General features: G+C 40.1%; 1 protein-coding gene across 9 annotated transcripts in view; it reads left to right on the top strand.

The window, feature by feature from the left end:
• The first annotated feature begins 2103 nt into the window (after positions 1-2103).
• OCLN (occludin) overlaps positions 2104-20673 on the top strand; it is a 47854-nt gene continuing 29284 nt past the window's right edge. The window contains exons 1-4 of one of the 9 annotated variants that reach the window (XM_081054611.1): positions 2104-2520; positions 9709-9820; positions 13456-14131; positions 16920-17081. In XM_081054611.1, the coding sequence (XP_080910737.1) occupies positions 9771-9820; positions 13456-14131; positions 16920-17081 (888 nt within the window). In that variant the 5' untranslated portion in view covers positions 2104-2520; positions 9709-9770. Of the gene's footprint in view, positions 2730-3033; positions 3924-7925; positions 8062-9708; positions 9821-13455; positions 14132-16317; positions 16597-16919; positions 17082-20673 lie in introns of those variants that run through there. The other 8 variants (XM_081054612.1, XM_081054613.1, XM_081054614.1 and 5 more) reach the window with 8 other exon arrangements.

Raw genomic sequence — 20673 nt, 5'->3', positions numbered from 1 at the left:
TTGAACATTTTCAACTACTACCTAATATACACACTATTAGGCAAGAGTTAAAAGAATACAGTTTTTAGATTTTTCAATGTTGTCAGCATCATTTGGAAAATTAATCTGAATGGAATAAAAATGGCATACTATTCCAATAGAAATATAGTTTGGTCCTAAGTTGAACCACATAAAATTGCCATTTTGTAGTTAAAATGAACAACTATTTCCAATTTCATATAGTTCAACTTAATAAATTCTATTACTCCACATGCATGAATTCAGCAGGAAAATAAGCCTCTCCAAGACAGGGATTTGGGCGTTTTTGTTCACTATTGTGCAGATGGTAGGCAATCAGAAAATGGTTGTTGAATGAATGAATAAGGAAAGCAAATAAAATATGGTAACTAAGCTTCCATTCTAACACAACATGCCTTTGGGTTTAGGTTTGGTATGGGAATAAGAAAAATAACATATGAATTAGCTAGTCTCTTAAAGTGATAAAAAATTTAATTAAAAAAACTAATTTACCCAAGAGAATTAAAAACATGTCCACACAAAAACTTGTCCATAAAAATTCATAGCAGCATTATTCAGAATAGCTAAAAAGTGAAAATAACCCAAATTCCCACCAACTGATGAAGGTTTAACCAAAATGTAGTATACCCATGCAATGGAATATTATTCATCCATAAAGGGGAATGAAGTACCGGTAGGTACTACAACATGAATGAACCTTGAAAATATTATGCTCAGTGAAAGAAGCCAGACACAAAAGGCCACATATTATATTATTTATTCACATAAAATGTTCAGAAAGAGCAAGTCAATACAGACAGAAAGTAGGTTAGTGGTTGCCAGGGTCTGGAAGCAAGGGGAAATAGGGAATGACTGCTAATGGACACAGGGTTTCTTTTTAGGGTGATGAAAACATTCGGGAATTAGGTAGTGGTGATAGTTATATATCCTTGTATAACTAAAAACCCACTAATTGTATGTATACTTTAACATTAGGGTGAATTTTATGGTATGTGATACATATTTCAATTTTAAAAAACGGGAAAAAACTCTCTTCAGAACATGTCAAAGTACACTATAAAATAATAGATGTGTTTATAAATCTGAGAGTATTAGAAAATGTTCCCTTGTTTAATCATAAACCAAGTGGAATGTTTGGAGATTTCAGTAATCTGACAGGGAACATTAAGAGGATTAACCTGACTTCCCAGTGTTAACAACACCAATTTAAAATGCATCATTCAAAAACTACAGTCATACTAAAATAATTATAGCAATGACTTCCATGAAAACAACACCAATCAGATTAATTACCCATTAAAGCTCTCATCTATTAAAATACTTTATATTTATATAATGCTTTTACTTCCTTAAGTATTGAATTATGCCTTGAGATCTATTGTATGAGAGTCACATCTCTAACCACTCAATTAAAGGCAGAGAAGTGGGTGGGATTGGACAGAAATTGATTAGCAATGCTGACATTCCAGCTTGGAACACAAAGTGAAGCAGGATTTAAGAAACCTAAAATCCAGCCTTCAATGCAGATGGTAGGTAGCAAGAACTAAAATTGCCAACTTCTGGAGTAAAACTAAAAAATATATATTGAAATACAACTTACATATATACGAGTAAAAGTACACATCGTGAAATGTAGACTATGAATTTTCCTAAGAGAACACTCTTTTGGAAACAGCCTCCAGATCAAGAAATAGAACACAGCACACAGAACTAAGTTTATTTTTTTTTTAAAGCTAAAGAGAATATTAAGATAGTTTAAATCCTCTCAAGAGCAGATTCTCCATCATATCATAGTTAAATTTGGGAAGGAGAGCAGAGGAGAATGAAGTGGTAATATTGTATACCGTTAGTATGCACTTAATTTTGATGGCAAATTTACTGACACCAGTATCTACAGTACTTCACCCTCATTTAACCACTCAGAGTAATGGTCTTTTTTCCTCGACCCAGAGATTCAGAAACATTTCTTAAATTTAACTTTTGAAAATCCACATCTGGATGCTTCTTTCTAACAAAATTGAACCAAATTTTTGGAACAGGAAAGTGCTGTGTGAAGACGTACTTTTTTTCTTGCCGAAAGCTGAGCTCTCTTCTGGAGGAAAACAGTGTTATCTAGACCTCAGTCCACCGTTCCCTCAGAAGCCCGCGAAGATCGGAGCACGCCCCAGGGTGGTCTAGCCCCCCCCCCCCCAAGCCCTCCCCGGCCCCGGAACCCGAGCCCTTCCTCTGAGCTGGATCCCGCCCCTCGGCCCGAAACGCGGAGTTTTCCTTTAACTTAGAGCACTACGAGGGTGTGCGGTGCCGGGCCAGTTCCTCCCGCCTTCTTCTGCACCGCTCCCTTCCCCCTCCCACCGAGTTTCAGGTGGATGGGTCACCGAGGGAGGACGCAGCCACACCTCCTGGCCTGCGTCCACCTCCCCCTTTCTCCTTCCTCTGGCGGAGGCGGCGGAACTCCCGGGAGAGCTGGCCAGAGCGCCAAGGAGCCCCGGCGAGGTGCAGCAGGTGAGACTCGCCGGCACCGGGCCGCGGACCCTCCCGCAGCCGGGCCTGGCGTAGGCGCGCATGCCCGAGGGCCGGCGGCCGGGGTGGGGGGGCCAGAGGGAAAGGAGCGGAGCTGAGTCCCGGCTCGGTCCCGGGCTGCGGGCTGACGGCCCGCGCAGCGTCAGGTGCGCCCGCCAGGTGAGCGAGCTCCCTGGCTCCCGTCGTCCTTGGTAGGTCGGGCTGGGCTCCAGGGAGTACGGGAGAGGTGGGCGCGGGACCGGGCGCACGGTACCCCAGAGTCCCCGCGGCGCCTCTGTCTCGTAGGGGAGGCGCGGGGAGAGGGCACCGGCCGTGGTTTCGGTGGCGGTTTCGTCCCGGGGCTGAAACTCGCGGGAGCCGGAGAGGCGCGCGGCCGCGGAGCGAGCAGCGCTGGGCTGACGGCGAGGCTGCCCCCGGGTGCCGGGCGCCCCTTGGAGGCTCGGAGCAGCTCCTTCCGCGCAAACGCGTAACGCGTGTGCGCCCCGGCGGCGTTTCGTTGTTGCGGGACGGGAGGTTCGCGCACGGCGAGGATCCTGCGCGCTGCTCCCCGGGCTGCAGTTCCGAGGGCTCCTGACGGAGAGGGGCACAGCGCCCGGCTCCGCGGGCCTGGACCCCCAAGGCTGGGGGGAGGGGCCGCTCGCTGGCGGGGCAGCTGAGATCTTGGGGACCTCATCATTTCCGCCCCCACCCCACCCTTCGGGGTGTGCGGGGGAGAGGGGGCGGCCGGGTTGAATCCGTGGAACACTGTTCCTGGAGGACGGAGTGGGCCGACCGGCTAGTCTGCGTCCCCTTGGTGGGAGTTGGGTGAGCGCTGTGGATGTAAGCTGGGGCGGGGATGTAATTTCGAGGGAGGCTGTATTTCGAGGGAATCTGCTCACGCTGGATTCTCAGCCGTGACCAAAAGGCCTCGGGCGGCCCCTGTTGGGCCGGCGCCTCCTGCCGAGGGTGCTCCTGGGCGCCGGGGGCCTCACTACCCGGGGACCTGCCCCCGGCCCGGCCGCCGGGGTCTGCACCTCCACGTCCAGCAGACATGTTGCCTGCGTCGGAGGAAGTGCGGGGAGAGGTGGGTTGAGGGGCCAAAATGGCCTCTGCACTTTGCGGCTGGAAGAGACTGGAAGAGCGAGTCCAGGCCCCTCGTGTCCCAGGTGAAGCGACTGAGCCGGAGGAGAAGTCACGGCATCCTCGGGCCGGCCCTGGGGCTGGCTGGGCACTCTGCCCACCTGGGAAACGAGCCGGGGCGGGGACGAGGCAGCCTTCCAGGTTCGTGTGTGGCCCTCGCGCACAACAGGTGTATTCTTGGGATCCCTGGAAAAGAGAAAGCCTTCCCATTAAGGCACTGGTGTCGATGCTTGCTGTGATTGAAAACTACTTCTTTCTAGACGGAGGTAGAGTTCTCAGACTACGCATTCTTCCCAAGTGTAACAATGTTTCTTTTCCGTTGTACGTATAGATCTTTATTTTCTGTGTGATTTTTTTTTTAATATTGTAAATGATTGAGTCACAGTAATAGATACCTCCTTAGGCAAAGCAACACTTTTGTTTTTTTTTTTGGTAGTTTTGCATTTATTCCTCCTTTGTTAGGTGATGGGAGAGCAGGATGGGGAGGTTTAGACAATTCCAGGTTATTTAGGGGAATGATGGGCAGTGCCTCCTGTGTGGGAGGCCCTGTGCTAAAAGCGTTTTGTACGTTATGTCATTTAATCAGTCACTCTAAAAGGTAGACCTTATTAGAACCCTTTTTAAAGGTGAGCCAACACCTGTAGGGCAAACATGTTACAAAAGGGCTGGCTTGAAAAACTACTTCAGCTTATCAGGGAATGTATACTAGAAAAGCAGCAGTTCTTGATATTCCAGCATCAGAACCAGATTTGGGGAGTTTCTCTGAAATTCTCTTTCGGTTAGTCCCTATGGCCTCCTTTAAGTTTTCTGCATCCTATTTGATGTGAATGTAAAATTCTTCCTGTTCTAAAAATAAAGTTGGAATTATTGCCCTTTCAAAATGATAAAAGGTTAATTGTAACCTCATTAATTAACTGATATCCTTCACTTTCCCAGGAACCTTCCAGAGGAAAGTTTTCTTCAGTTGCATTTTGAGGCTTACTTCATTAGAATATTTAGTGGGCTTTTTTCATCTATTTATGAAAATATTAGAGTAAAAAGCCCAGGCAGATTTTTGTTACACCTTTTGTTTTAGCCTTCAGGCTTACAGCTGTTCTGTAACCTAGTTACCTTTCCAATCTTGAATGTAGTATGAATCACCTAGGGATTTTATTGAAATACAGATTCTGGTTAATAAGTCAGAGTGGGGCCTGGAATTCTGCTTCTCTAACAGGCTTCCTGGTGATGCCTGTATGGTTTTGTGTATTTGACCTTTTTCTATCCTTTGCCTTCAGACTTTAAGCTCTTAACTACTTTTCTTGAACTTTAAGGATAGTATTTACTGGGGGTTAGCTGAGTGAAGAACTTCAAGACATTCATTGCTAGGTTGAAACCCCAGCTGTAATGTGGGCTATTTTTTTTTTAAATTAAAGTTTATTGCAGGGACAATTGTTCAAGTTACATTAGGTTTCAGGTGTACAATTCTGTAATACATCATCTATATATCACATTGTGTGTTCACCACCCAGAGTCAGTTCTCCTTCATTCACTATATATTTGATCCAGCTATTGGTTTTATAAATCAAAATGTTGGTAGAGCCTCACTTTGTACCTGGGATCAAGAATAAGTGTGATGGTCAAGATAGACATCTAAGTACGTGTGAAGCTGCTATTCTTGTTGGAGTGGAGATTGTGGCACTGAAAAAAAAAAAGGGAAAAACTAATAATTTCATTGCCGGGGTGGGGTCGGGCGGGGGGCGGGGAATTTGCTCTGAAAATAAAACAGGTTTGGTGGATGGAATGAGTGACTGGAAGGGCCTCTCTGAGGAGGTGACATTTGAGCTGAGACCTGAGCCCCAGGCACCTGCCATGTGAAGATCTGGGTGTTCTAGACAGGAAACTCACAAGACCAAGGCTCTCCTTGGACTGACACCTTTATTCTAGGCAATGATTCTCAAAATATATGGTGTGCTTAAAAATTATCTGGAGAGCCTATTAAAAATGCAATTTCTGACGTAGAGTTTGTCTGTTTCAAAATGTGTCTAATTTCAAAATTTTAGGCCGTTAACTAATGATGTGCCTATAACCTAAATAGAATCATTTAATATCAGGCACAGCTTTAAAAACTTCTTAAAGGCAAATGAACTGTTGCTGTATGTGATTGAAAAGGAACAGACTGCCCTTAAATACGAAGTTTATTTTTTACTTTTTGACAATTTAAAGAATAATTTGAAAATGCAGAGCATTTTCAGACTTTTCTACTTCATCTTAGCTTAGTTTTTTTTTTTTTTTTTTTTTTTAATAAGGCAGCTTTTTACCAGTAAACAGTTTCAAGAGGAGGACTCATTATATGTTAACATTAGCTGGCTTTCAGCTTAACATATCCACAAGGGTCTGCTGCTTTCTTTTTGCCCCTGCCTCTTAATTAGCTATTTGACTTATGTCCCTATCACAGTCATGATTTGCTGTGCTGGGCATTGGACAGCAGTCTGTTCTTGGCTCTCTTTCACCTTTGGCTGTGGCCCTTAAAGCACAGTCACAGACTGCCTTGAAAGAGACCTTAGATGTCCTCCTGTCCAGTCCCCCCAAAATATCAAAATCAAACTACTTAAGCTTTGCATAAATGGCATGAGATCACATTGTTATTTGTTATTTTTGGAGGGTGTGTGGGGTCAGGGAGAGGGAGATAATTCCTCAGATTGAGAGGAAACCTGACCCTGTGGTGTGTTTTTTTCAGAGAACCATTTCTAGGACTACAAAGACAGCTCTTCAGATACTTGAAGGCTGCCATAGTGGTCCTTCTAATGTTGCGTTCTCCAGGCCAAACATTTCCTGTTTTTCCAATCATTTTCCTGAAGACATGGTTTTTCTAGATCTTTAATAATTTTAGTCACCCTCCTAGAGAGACACCTAGTTGGAACAGGATGCATACATTTCAAGGTTAGGCAGTTTGCTTCTTTTTAATAACCATCATTCCTAGTTTTAAGCACTATCTCTGTGAATACTGCCTGAGTTTGGAATAGCATGTTACCTTTTGTTGAAATTCTCACCAAGGACATACACTCTTAAAAATGATCAGTTATTAAGCCAGATCTGGCTTATCCAGCATGTTGCTATTACTTTTTTAAAATTCAGTTTACATTTTTAAAATAATTTATTCATGCCACCAATGTTTGAAAATGGATACAGTATACCTAATTGCCTAAACACTGAAATCTCTCACCTTCACAGTAAACCACCTCTCTGTGAATACATTTGCTCATCTTCTTTAATCCATTATTTTACTTAGGTATCCCAGCCTACAGGTCAAGATTATTCCCCCTATTGACAGAAGAAAGAGGTTAGTGAGGCTCAGAGAAGATAAGGAACTCGTGTGAAGCAGTGAGCTTTTCAAACTGCTAGATTTGTTTTAACCCATCATTCTGGCTTTACAGAGAATTCCATTAGTATTGAAGTACTTGTAGCCAATGGGTTTGTTAGTGGTCACCACTAGAGACCTCCCTTCAGGTGGACATAAATGGTCCATTCTTTCCTCCTAATATTCACCCCTTAGGAATCTGCCTAACAACACTGTACGCTAGAATGTGCTTAGGATTCTCAGGATTCTCTGCATTTCCTTCACCTACCAGTTTGGTAACCTCAAAAAAGGAAATGAAGTTGGTGTGGCATGACTTGTTCTTAATGAGCTTTCCAAAATTATTTGCTTCACCATTTAAAACCTCTGCTAGTAGACGAGACATCAGAGCTAAACTCTGAATTCAGGAAATAGTTTGTTTGGAAAGGGATTTTTTGCGATACTTAAATTGCAGCCTTAGTCTGGATTTATTTAGCATTTTCAGAAAATCACCATTGAGCCTGGCATTTTTGGCATAGTCTTGAATGAGTGAGTCACAGGTATAGAAAGAATAAGATTCCTCTCAGGTCAATTTGTCAGTATTTGAAATTCAGCTTTGGAAGTAGGTACTGCATTTAATGTTTAAATCCAGTTTTTCTTAATATTTTTCTAAATGTCAATTAGGAAGACATTTAATCTGGACTTTTACTTTTTTATAGCACCATAATGTTTTGGCCTAAATTGCTCATTTACATGTGTGTTTGGGTGCTAGCTAGGACTGTGTACACCTATGATTTATGGACTTCTGTATGTTACAGTGCAATAAAACAGTGTTTAGAAATAAAAGAATGTAGAGAAATTATCTTCCCTCACTGTGTTTGGAAAAATTATGCTAATTGCATTGATGTTACTACCCTTCAATATATTTCTATCTTTGAGGTTTTCCGTAATATACACGTTTGGGCAGTATTTTATCCTGAGACATTTGGAATTGACTGTCTTCAATGATGTCAATGGAGGACAGCTGCCATTGATCTTAAAGAACAAAGTTTAAAGAGTTTGGATTCGTTCACGGTTCCTAACACAGTGATGTACGCCTACTCATACCTTATTTGAAAAGGAAGAAATATTAGACACTGTAATATATTCAGATATAGATCTTGCTCAAGTGTCCTGCATCCCTTCCCCTAGCGTCTGCCTCTTCCTCTGTAAGTCTTTGGTTATCCCCACACTGTATTTCATCAGCCCTAAATACCGCCTGTTGTTGTAGCTGTTTCCTTTGTGTGTGACCTTCTGGAGAACTGGCTCATTCTTCTGGAGAACTGGCTCCTGTGGGATAGTGGAAGCACTTAATAAATACTTGTTGAGTGGGTGAAATTGCCTCCTAGATGTTTAGGAGGAATTTTAGAACAAAATTCCTCTGTGTGCTCTGGGGAATTTTAGAACAAAATCATTCTGCTTTTCATTTAGAGAAGAGGACTCTTTAACACAATGTGTGTTTAATACCCCTCCTCCCCCTTTTGTAAACATTATGCTGGGTTTTGAAGACTTGGAAGAGCAGAAGGGGACAATGTCTGCAATCCCACCATCCACAGATGCAGCTTGTAATCATTTATAATGATAAAAGCATACTTTTTAAAAACCAGATTATGCTTTAGTTAACATTGAGGGTCTAGTGTGTGCTAGACTGCTAGATAGGCACTTTCTTATACATTCTCATTTTATATGAACTTTCAAAAGTAATATGAAACAAACATTTTAAGAAATTTTCTTTTATACATCTTCCTTGTGCTTTGAAGTGACTTTATTTATTTATTTATTTATTTATTAGTTTCAGGCGTACAAAACAACACAGTGATTAAGCATTTATATACCTCACTCATACTCTGGTTTCTTTTCAAATCGTATAAATCTTTCGCCCTTTATATACCTCACAAAGTGATAATGCATCTGACACTGTACGTAGTTATTACAATATTATTGACTCTGTTCTCTATGCTGTACTTTATATCATGTGACTGTTTTTTAAATTATAGTTGACGTTCAATATTATTTTATATTAGTTTCAGATGTAAAGCATAGTGGTTAAACATTTATAAAACTTATATAATTTATGAAGTGATTTCCCCAGTCAGCCTAGTACCCATATGACAATATACATAGTTTTTACAATATTATTGACTATATTCCCCATATTATACTTTATATCCCCATAACTGTTTTGTAACTACCAAGTTGTACTTCTTAATCCCCTTCCCCTTTCTCACCCAGCCCCGCAATCCCCTCCCATCTAATAACCATCAGTTTGTTCTCTGTATCTATGAGTCTGTTTCTGTTTTATTTGTTTATTTATTTTATTGTTTAGATTCTACATGTAAGTGAGATCATATGGTATTTGTTGAAGGGACTATTCTTTAGAATACCGTTTTTACCTATGCTGTAAAAGCTTTGTGAAATTTTCATTACTACCACTTAGAATTTGAAGTTTCAATGTGATTTGTATGCTGGTGATGCGCAGAGCGCCACGCTGTGAGGCTCGCAGGCTGGATGATTCCTATGCTCAGTAATTTCCTGTGCTCAAGGATTAATGGTCCATTGTACAGAAATAGCAGTGGGAAGGGGAAGAGAAATAACCACGCTCTGAGAGGTTACTTGAGATTGGTATCATTAGTTTTCTTAGTAATGCAAGGAAACTCGAAGCTCAGTAGTAATGCCATTACCCTACTTATGTTGCTTAGATTGGTGTATCTTGGGAGCTACAGTACTCATCTTGAAGATCGGGTGACCATTGACATCAGCCATGTCCTCGAGGCCTTTTGAAAGTCCACCTCCATATAGACCTGATGAATTGTAAGTAAATGATTCTGTAGTTTTCTTATTTTTAAATGTCTATCACATGTAAAAAAATAGGTACCTATCGTTGAAACTTTCATCTATTGTTTGTTTACTTTAAACATAAAGTATGTGTATTCGGTGCAAAATGAGTTTCCTTCTTACCCATAACTTCCAGGATGACAGTTTTCCTCTGCAGCGGCAGCTATTATCATCTGTTTCTATAGTCTAGGATTATATTTTTGTGTGTATTTATTCCTTTTAGTTTTTTTTCTTTCGTCTTTTTATTTTTATTTTAACTTTTTATTTATTTATTTTAAGTGTGTTTTTCCAGGATCCATCAGTTACAAGTCAAGTAGTTATTTCAATCTAGTTGTGGAGGGCGCAGCTCACAGTGGCCCATGTAGGGTTGAACCATCAACCTTGTTAAGAGCACCACGCTCTAACCAACTGAACTAACTGGCCGCCCCTCCTTCTAGTTTTTCACGATTGGTATGAAGCTTCCTATTAACGCCTTGTTTAGATGACCGTTGGCAACATAGCATCAATTTTTTGAATGACACTTTTATTGAGATATAATCCACACTCCATACAATTCACTCACTTAGAATGGACCTTTCAGTGGTTTTAATATATTCACAGAATTGTGGAAGCATCACCACAGTTTTAGAACATTTTTCGTGATCCCCTTTCCAAAGAAACCATACCCATTAGCAGTCACTCACCATTCCCCCCCATTACTCAGCAACCACCAGTCTACTTTCTGTTCTAGAATTGTCTGTTTTGGACATGTCATATAAATGGAAACATGAATCATACAATATGTTGTCATTTGTAACTGACTTTCACTTAACATGTGTTCTACATTGTCAGTTTTAAGAGTGATTCCTGCCATTATATAAAACAAGAAGCAAAGTTGAGGATTCTTGGAATCCTTAGTCATTTGGAGATTTAACAGTAAATTCTTAAATTTGTTATCAAGCATTAATAGGGGTTTCCTCCTTGAAATAGTTTGTAGCTTTAACTCTTTGATAACTAGCTGAGTGTTCACATTACTTAGCCTCCTGACTAATATCTGAACATGGTAGGGACACTGTTTATGACAATGGGGTCCTTAAAGTATGTCAGAGAATATAATTAGTGATTAATGCTCCATTAGCCTGACACTTATTTTGTGTTGCTTTTGTAAACAGTAGTGAAATAGAAAAGGGCACAGAACATGTGTACGAGATGACGAATAAAGACAAAGCAAAATCATCCCCTAGGTCAAGAAACAGAACAGCTCAAAGACCTGCCCTGTGTCCTCTCCTTTCCCTGGAAACCACTGTTCTAACATATGGTCATCCCTTGCTTTTCTCTATTATTCTACCTCTCTATACATCCTAAACAATACAGTTTAGTTTTACTTGTTTTTAAACATTTTTTTTTGCTTCAGAAGAGTGCTATGGAAATATAATGTGAGCCATATATATAATTTTGTTTTCTTATAACCACATTAAAAATAAAAAATTAATTTTAATAATATTTTTCACTTAACCCAATATATTCAAAATACAGTTTCAGCACATTAATATAAACACTGATTCATGACATAGTTTACATTTATTAAGCCTTTATTTTTAGAGCAGTTTTAAGTTCACAGCAAAATTGAGAGGCAGGTAGAGAGAGATTTCCCATGTGCCCCCTACACATGCACGTGTCCCCCATTGTCAGCGCCCCCACCAGAACGTTAAGTTTGTTATAATCAATGAACCTACATTGATACATCATTATCAGCCGAAGTACATAGTAAATTTTGGGGTTACCTTTTTGGTGGTGTTACATTCTTTTTTCATACTGTGATCACTCTGTATTTAAAAGCACACCTCAGTTTGGACTGGCCACATTTTATTCCGTAAATCCATGTGGCTAGTGGCTGCCGTATTGGACATTACAGCTCTGTAGCATTCCATCAGATGGATATATCACAGTTACCCATTCAATTGGGTTCCCAGACCCAATTCCAATGTGGGGGTTTCCCCACATACTAACAAACAATTTGTAGGACACCAGCAGGGTGCTCAAGAACTCAACTCCATTCTGACACTATCTACCCAGAGATAGCATCAGATTCCACAGGTTAATGGTTCAGTCCTACAAGACGCCCTCAGCTCCACACACATACTTCAGACGCCAGCTTTAAGCCGAGGAGCTCTGTGCTTCTGACCAACTGGCTACAGATTGGAGGCTCCAATGACCTCCAACTCAGAATGCCAGTCATAAGTCCAGATTGTTATGTGCACTTCTGACTGACTGGCTATACAGAGGTTCCCACAACTCCCTCTTTGGGTTCAATTAATTTGCTAAAATGGTTCACAGAATTCAGAGAAAGATGTTACTTACTAGATCACTGTTTTATTGTATTAAGGGATATAACTCAGGAACAGCCAGATGGAAGAGATACATAGGGCAAGTTATGTGAGAAAGAGTGCAGAGTTTCCATTCAGTACCTAGCACAGTTCTCAGCACATGAGAACCTGGCAGCTCCATTAAATAGCTGTCAACTGAGTAAATGAATGAATGTGCCTTCTTAGGTAAGAGAGTGAGGCTGCCAAGAATGGCACAGAACCCTGGGTAGGCCATTATAGGTGTCATGTCTGAATGCACGGGTCTCAAGTCACACAGGCAAGAGTTGACACTTGTTCAAACTGCCTGGGACCCATTCCCAGGGATTACGATTTAACTGGGATGGAGTGCTCCAATCAGGGTTTTTACACATGCTCCAGGTAATTCTAATAGCAAAATTTGAGAACCTCTGTTCCACAGAAACTAGAGCAGTCATTCTCAGTATATGGTTGCCAGACCGGCAGCATCTGGAAACATGTCCTACACCAGACCTGCAGAGTTAGCGGCTTTAGGGTGGGGGCCACCAATCTGCATATTTTAACAAGCCCTGCAGCTGATTCTGATGCACAGGGACCTTCACTGGTCAGTGAGTGTCTGAGTCAGTTCTGCTTGTTCTAACAAAGTACCATAGACAGAGTAGGTTCTAAACGGCAGAAATTTATTTCTCACAGTTCTGTAAGCTAGAAATCCAAGGTGTCGACATTGTCGGGTTCTGGTGAAGGCCCTCTTCTAGGTTGACTTCTAGTTGTATTTTCATGTGGTAGAAGAGGCGAGAGGGTCTCTTTTTTAAAAATTTATTTTTTGTTTTTTTAAAATTTTATTGGGGAATGTTGGGTAACAGTGTGTTTATCCAGGGCCTATCAGCTTCAAGTCACTGTCCTGCAATCTAGTTGTGGAGGGCGCAGCTCACTGGCCCATGTGGGAATCGAACCAGCAACCCTGTTGTTCAGAGCTCGCGCTCTAACCAACTGAGCCATCTGGCCGCCCCTGGGGTCTCTTTTTATAAGGGCATTAATCCCATTCATGAGGGCTCTACCTTAGGATCTAATTACCTCCCAAAGACACCACTTCCTAATGCCATCACATTGGGGCTTAGGATGTTGACATTTGAATTTTGGGGGGACACAAATTGCCCCATTGCAGTGGGGCAGTACTAACGATAGTTTTATTTGCCAATGGATTGTTTAAATTATTCCAAGTACTTGATACAGTCTCTCTGCTTACTTCCAAAAAGTGCTAACTTGAAATTGTTTTCATGTGCATTTCAGCAAACCTAGTCATTATGCACCAAGCAATGACATGTACGGTGGAGAGATGCACGTTCGACCAATGCTGTCTCATACGGCGTATTCTTTCTACCCAGAAGATGAAATTCTTCACTTCTACAAATGGACCTCTCCTCCAGGAGTGATTCGGATTCTGTCTATGCTTATTATCGTGATGTGCATTGCCATATTTGCCTGTGTCGCCTCCACACTTGCCTGGGACAGAGGCTATGGAACCAATCTAATAGGAAGTGGTTTGGGCTACCCTGTTGGAGGAAGTGGCTTTGGAGGCTACGGAAATGGCTATGGTTATGGCTACGGGTATGGCTATGGAGGAGGCTACACAGATCCAAGAGCAGCAAAGGGCTTCCTCTTGGCTATGGCTGCCTTTTGTTTCATTGCTGCCTTGGTGATATTTGTTACCAGTGTTATAAGATCTGAAATGTCTAGAACAAGAGCATACTACCTGACTGTGATCATAGTGAGTGCTATCCTGGGCTTCATGGTGTTTATTGCCACAATCGTCTACATAATGGGAGTTAATCCAACTGCCCAGGCTTCTGGATCTCTGTACGGTTCACAAATTATTGCCCTCTGCAACCAATTTTATACACCTGCAGCTTCTGGACTCTACGTGGATCAGTATTTGTATCACTATTGTGTTGTGGATCCTCAGGAGGTATGGGTAGTTTTGTTTTTTTCCCCACCCCCGTTCCCCTTGGGTCAGAGGCTCTCAACTTGGGATGCTTAATAGAATCACATTGGGAACTTTTAAATAATACTGATGGCAAGGCCCTGTTTCTATTTAAATCAGAATCTGGGAGAAGGGCTGCTTGTCATTATTAAGATGCAATTAACATACCACATAATTCATCCATTTAAAGTATAATTCATTGGTTTTTAGTGTATTCACGGAGTTATGCAGCCATCACCACAATCAATTTGATAAATTTTCAGTATTCCCAGTCACTCCTCATTTCCCTAACCTTTCTCAGACCTAGTCAACCAGTAATCCCATTCTATAGATTTGCCAATTCTGTATATTTCATATAAACAAAATCGCAATATTTTCGCAGTCTTTTATGATTGGCTTCTTTCATTTAACATAATGTTTTCAAGGTTTATCTGTGTTATAGCATGTATCGGTACTTCATTCCTTTTTATTTTATTGAATACTATTCCATTGTATGCATATACCAAATTTTGTTTATCCGTTCATCATTTGATAGACACTTGGGCTATTTCCACATTGGCTATTATGAATAATGCTTTGAACATTTGTATGCATGTTTTTGTGTGTCCTCTGAGAAAGGACGTCACTATTAGACAGGTGCAGAGAGCCTCCTCTTATCCATTAGCTGATGTCTTAATTTTTCTTGATTTGAGTATATACCTAGAAATTGCTGGGTTTTATGGTGACTCTGTTTAACTTTTTGAGGCACTGCCAGAGTCCTTTCAAAAGTAGTTGCGCTGCTGTACATTTACCAGAAATATGTAGGATTCTCTACATCCTCACCAACATTGTTTCTGTCTGTCAGATTCTGATGCTAATGGGTGTGAAGTGGTACCCGGTTTGGTTTTGATTTGCATTTCCTTGACAGCTAATGATGTTGAGCCTGTTTTCTTGTGTATATTATCTTCTTTGAAAAACTGACTATTTAGAATCTTTGTCCATTTTTTAATTGGGCTACTTGTATTTTTATTACTGAGTTTTAGTAATTCTTTATATACCTGGATACAAGTCCCTTATAGATGTATGATTTGCAAGTATTTTTTTCTCCTTTTGTCATTCTCTGTTTACTTTCTGTATGTTTCTGTTTGCACAAAAGTCTTTCATTTTGATGAGGTCTGATTTTTTTTTTCTTTTGCTGCTTGTGCTTTCGATGTCATATCTAGGACTACTTTACCTAATTCAAAGTCACAAAGACTTACTCCTTTGTTTTCTTCTAAGATTTTTAATTTTAGCTCTCACAGTTAGGTCTGTGATCCTGAGTTTAGGGCATGATATAAGGAAGGAGTCCACCATTCTTTGTGTGTGGATATCCAGCTGTATTGGTATTATTTTTTTTGAAAGGACTATTTCACCATTACATTATCTTCATGCCCTTGTAAACAATGAATTGATCATAAGTGTATTTATTTCTAGACTCTCAAAGGATTCCATTAATCTATATTTCTATCCTCATGCAAGTACCACACTGTCTGGTTTACTGTAGCTTTATAATATATTTTAAAATCGAGAAGTTGGAATCTTCCAACTTTGTTGTTTCAAGATCGTTTTGGCTAGATTCTGGGGCTCTTGTGTATTCATATAATTTTGGGATCGGATTGTGACTTTCTGCAAAAAAAAAAAAAAAAAAAAAAAAAAAGCCAGCTACCGTTTTGAAGGATTGCATTGAATATGTAGGTCAATTTGGAGAGTGTTGTCATCTGTACATTTAAGCCTTCTGACAATGAACATATAGGATGTCTTTCCATTTACTTAGGTCATCTTTAATTCCTTTCAAAAGTGTTTTGTGATTTTCAGAGTGTAAGTCAGTATTTTGAAAAGCTATCCAGTTGATTCAGATGTACAGATTGGGGAGAGAACCTGCTTTCAGTAACCATGAGTCACCCCCTAATTATATTAAAGTGTTTCTGGGTTGCTAATTTTTTTTCCTTTTTTTTCTCCTCACACTGACTCAGGAATTCTCATTTTTTCACTGGAATGAGTCACTCTGTTTTGAAGACTGAAATGTGTTCCCTGCAAATGTAGATTTTCAGAATGTTTGTTGTTGACATGCAGATGAATCTGTGATAAGTAGGGCTGAGGGTTGGCACTCCCATCTGACCACACCCCCATTCCTCTTAGTCCTTTGACTACCTGAAACCTGTGGTCTTTGAGAAAGGACGTCCCTGTTAGACAGCTGCAGAGAGCCTCCTCGTTCGCATTAGCCTCCCTGCCTCGACTCCCAGTGCCTCTGGGCCAGTGCACCTCTTAACACACCTGCCGGACAGCAGGAGAACTTTCAGGGGGAGGGCTTCCTTGTCACAGGGCCCTTTAGAGTAAGCACACGAAAGACTCCTGAAACGGAGAAACCTGCCAGACTAAATGAATCATTAGTCCGTGGATAGCTTGGTTAGGGTCTGTCTGCATCATTTATGGTAAGGCAGAGCCTCTGTAAAATACGGCCCCTTGATGCTCAAGCTTTGGAATAGTTTTCTGTAATTCTAAAATGGGGATGATGATAGCACAGAACATTAAGCATGTTCTGAGGACTGAGTCAGAGAGAGAGAGTGTATGTGTGTGTTTTGCTCATTTTAGCACAATGGTATGAGCTAGGTTTTATATTTCTAAAATGTAACCATATGTATTAGTTTTATATCAGTTAAGCCACAGATATTTAGTAGGGTATTTGTAGAGAGTGAATTGGGATAAAGTAAGCAATTAAAATCTAATTATGTCAATATCTTCAATCTCTTTTTAGGCCATTGCCATTGTGTTGGGGTTCATGGTTATTGTGGCTTTTGCTTTAATAATTTTCTTTGCTGTGAAAACCCGAAGAAAGATGGACCAGTATGATGAGGCAAATATTTTGTGGGACAAGGAACATATTTATGATGAGCAGCCCCCAAATGTTGAAGAATGGGTAAGTATTAAGAAAATCAGCAAGTATCCAATTTTTTATTAAAACCCTAGCTTTCTCTGTTTGCCTTTTAGTGCTTTGTGAAACTTTATTTTTAGACTTATTGTCTGTGTTGCAAGAATTGTGGCCTTAGGTTTTACTCAGAACTTTAAGAATGTGGGATAAGTGGAAATTATTTTACTACAAGGTCAGAATCAGATTTCATTTTCAAGAAGTGGATCTAGGCAATGAAAATAAATTGCTTCTAAAAGAATGAAGTGGAAAGAACTTAGCCTTTACAAAACTAAAACAAATCTTTTCCCTTCACTTTTGTTTTCCTCCTTATCGTTTGGAGAGAAACACTATAGTCCAGGAGCTTTCTTGGGTCAAGATTGGCAAAGGGTGTTTTTGGAGTGGGAGCAGGTGGCAGATCTTTATACTTTTTACATGGGAGAACGGCTTGGTCCATCACAGTGACTCATTCTGTATTAACTTTACCTATGAAATATTTTAGTGAACCAAAAATGAGAGCAATTTCCTTTTTTGTATATACTGTTAATACCATTAGGTGACTTCCTGTATGACGTGATTTGCTGAATGCCCACAAAGTCCCTCTCTCCAAAAATGTCTCCCCAGTCAGTACATGTCACTGATTCCTAACCTGTCTCTAGAGATGTTTGGAGTGAGATTTTGTTTCTCAGAAATCCTCTGGTAGAATGCTGTTGGGAGCAACCTCAGAAACTGCCATTATAGCTGTCTGAGCAAATTGATTTCTTGCCATGAAGGCTGGTTCTGGGATGGCGTTTTTCTTTGGCTTGTGGGGGTAAAGCAGAGAGGGCTACGGGTGGGTACTGCTGGTTAGGTCACAGGTAAAGACATTGATCATTGTGAAGGCTCCTTTAGCTCTAGCATCTGATACTTGAAGAATTCTAGACATGTAGATGTAAAAAATTTTTTGTAGTTAAGGAGCAAAAATGAAGCAGTCTTAGAAAAATCAGAAGGTGTGGTATGTATGTTCCATGGAGATGATAGTTCCTACGTCCCTGCCCTCTCTTTAAAGCCTGCTTGTTAGTTTTTCCTCATTTTTTTTCTACCCATAAAGTGTGAAGGTATTATTAGGGAGTGTTTTCTTTTGACCTTTAGCTCTAGGCAAGGCCACCTGTAGATGGAATAGGACAGTCTATTGTGAACTATGAAGTAAATGTTTTGCAGAGAGTTTCTGGGTGTGTCAGTTTTCACTGGCTGTTGGATTTGTTTACTCGAGGTTTCGAGAGCCTTAAAAAAAAAAAAAAAAACTGACTGAAGAGAGACCAGTGCCAGTAATATTGGAGTCCAGTGAACTTTGCGCTCTCATCTGATTTTACTATATTGAAAGTTTAATCAGTTCTAGGTGCTTTTGTTAATTTGGCGAAAAAAATAGTCATAATAATTTATGGAGGTGACAGCGATGATGATGAAGCTGAAAGTATTTAATTTTTTAAAAGGTATTATTTTTAGAATGCTTCCTTACTGAATCCCTGGAGAGTTGATAGCCAGACTAGGTTGTGTGACATGTACTTAATAGTTTGTCTCTGGTAATAACTGTTTCGTCAGATGAAACTTGAAGAATTATCTGTTAAATAGCAGGCCTATGATTTTTGAACATACTGACTGTTTATGATTAATCCCTTCCAAATTCATCATTTCTTTTTCCTTTTGTTCCCCAACTGAAATGCCTAAGAAAGGCTAGTATTTGAAATAAGCGATTCCAAGGTTGTTTTAGCCACAAGTATTTGCCTTTCCTTCCATTCTCTGCTCACGTGCCCAAGTTTGCTTTGCTGAACTTGATACCGTATTCTCATTCTTTCCTTAATTTACTTCCGCATCCAGATGCAGACTCTTACTCTTGTCTCTCTGCCATCATTCGCTATTCTGCTCAAATCGATTTCACTTTGATAACTGCCCATGTGGAAATGTTTAATGCTGCATCTAAAGTGCCTGACAATGGAGTGGATTGATGATTATTCTTCCTTTTGGTCTTTAGAAATTAATATCATAAAAATAATCCCCACTTGGATCAAATATATGGTGATGGAAGGAGAACTGACTCTGGGTGGTGAACACACAATGGGATTTATAGACTATGTAATACAGAATTGTACACCTGAAATCTATGTAAATTTACTAACAATTGTCACCCCAATAAAATTAATTAAAAAAAAATAATAATCCCCACTTAAAATAATGGAAGAAAATCTAGAATTAATTATGTGTACTAAATAGGGATTAAAATTTGAATTCTAATTGGAGAACTAAGACAAGAAACTCCCCTTATGGCTAATAATCGGTTGTTTGGGAGGGAAAGAAAAACTTACTAAAGGAGCAATTAATTAGCTACTGAATGTTAGTTTACTCCTTCCCTACACATTATGGTAGGTTTAGATAATCATCATTTTATTAGATCTCACTGCCTTTCTTGGATTTTTAAAATCTTTAGGATCAGAATCTTCCATGTAAAGGTACCTCAAAAGGTGATCCTTCAGAGTTTTAAGATGGTGTCAGCCCTTTTGTATTATCGGTGAGAAAGTGTGCAACCCTTCTTTTTTTTAATCACTCAATATTCACAATTACTTTATAAGTGTTTTGTTTTTTTTAACCCATTCCCTACCCCTTCCTCTTTGGCAACCATCAGAACCATTGTTCTCTATATCTGTGGGTCTGATTCAATTTTGTTTATTCATTTGTTTTGTTTCTTTAGATTCCACATATAAGTGAAATCATATGATATTTGTCTTTCTCTGGCTTATTTCACTTATCATGATACCTTCTAGGTCCATCCATGCTGTCACAATGGCAAAATTTTTTTTTTTATGAGTAATATTCCATTTTGTGTGTGTGTGTGTGTGTGTGTGTGTGTGTGTGTGTGTGTGTATGTGTACACCCGTACCACATCTTTATCCATTCCTCTATCTATGGACACCTAGGTTGTTTCCATATCTTGGCTATTGTAAGTGAACATAGGGGTACATACATTTTTTCGAATTAGTGCGTTTATTTTCTATGGATAAATACTCAGAAGTGGTATTGCTAGGTCGTATGCCAGCTGTATTTATCATTTTTTGAAGAATTTCCATACTGTTTTCCATTGTGGCTACACCAGTTTACAGTTCTACCAACAGTGTACGAGGCTTTTCTTTTCTCCACATCCTTTGACAACACCTGCTATTTGTTGATTTTTTTAAGTGATAGCCACTCTCACTGATGTGAGGTGGTACCTCATTATGGTGTGGATTTGCATTGCCCTGATGATGAGTGCTGTTGAGCATCTTTTCACATATACGTCTTGGCCATCTGTGTGTCCTCCTGGGAGAAACGTCTGTTCAGGTCCTCTGCACATTTTTTAATGGGATTGTTTTTTTTGGTGTTGAGTTCTATGAGTTTCTTACATATTTTGGATATTAACGCCTTCCTGGATGTACGGTTTGTGAATATCTTCTCTCATTCATTAGGTTGTCTTTTTGTTTCATTGATGGTCTCTTTCGCTGTGCAAAACCCTTTTAGTTTGATGTAGTCCCTTTTGTTATTTTTTGTTGTTGTATTCCTTGCATGAGGAGACATATCAAAAAAGATGTTACTA

This window comes from Rhinolophus hipposideros, assembly GCF_964194185.1.
Source record: "Rhinolophus hipposideros genome assembly, chromosome: 7".
In the NCBI taxonomy this organism is placed as follows: domain Eukaryota; kingdom Metazoa; phylum Chordata; class Mammalia; order Chiroptera; family Rhinolophidae; genus Rhinolophus; species Rhinolophus hipposideros.
Note: the sequence above shows the minus strand (reverse complement) of the source record. Positions and strands in the feature narration are given on the sequence as shown.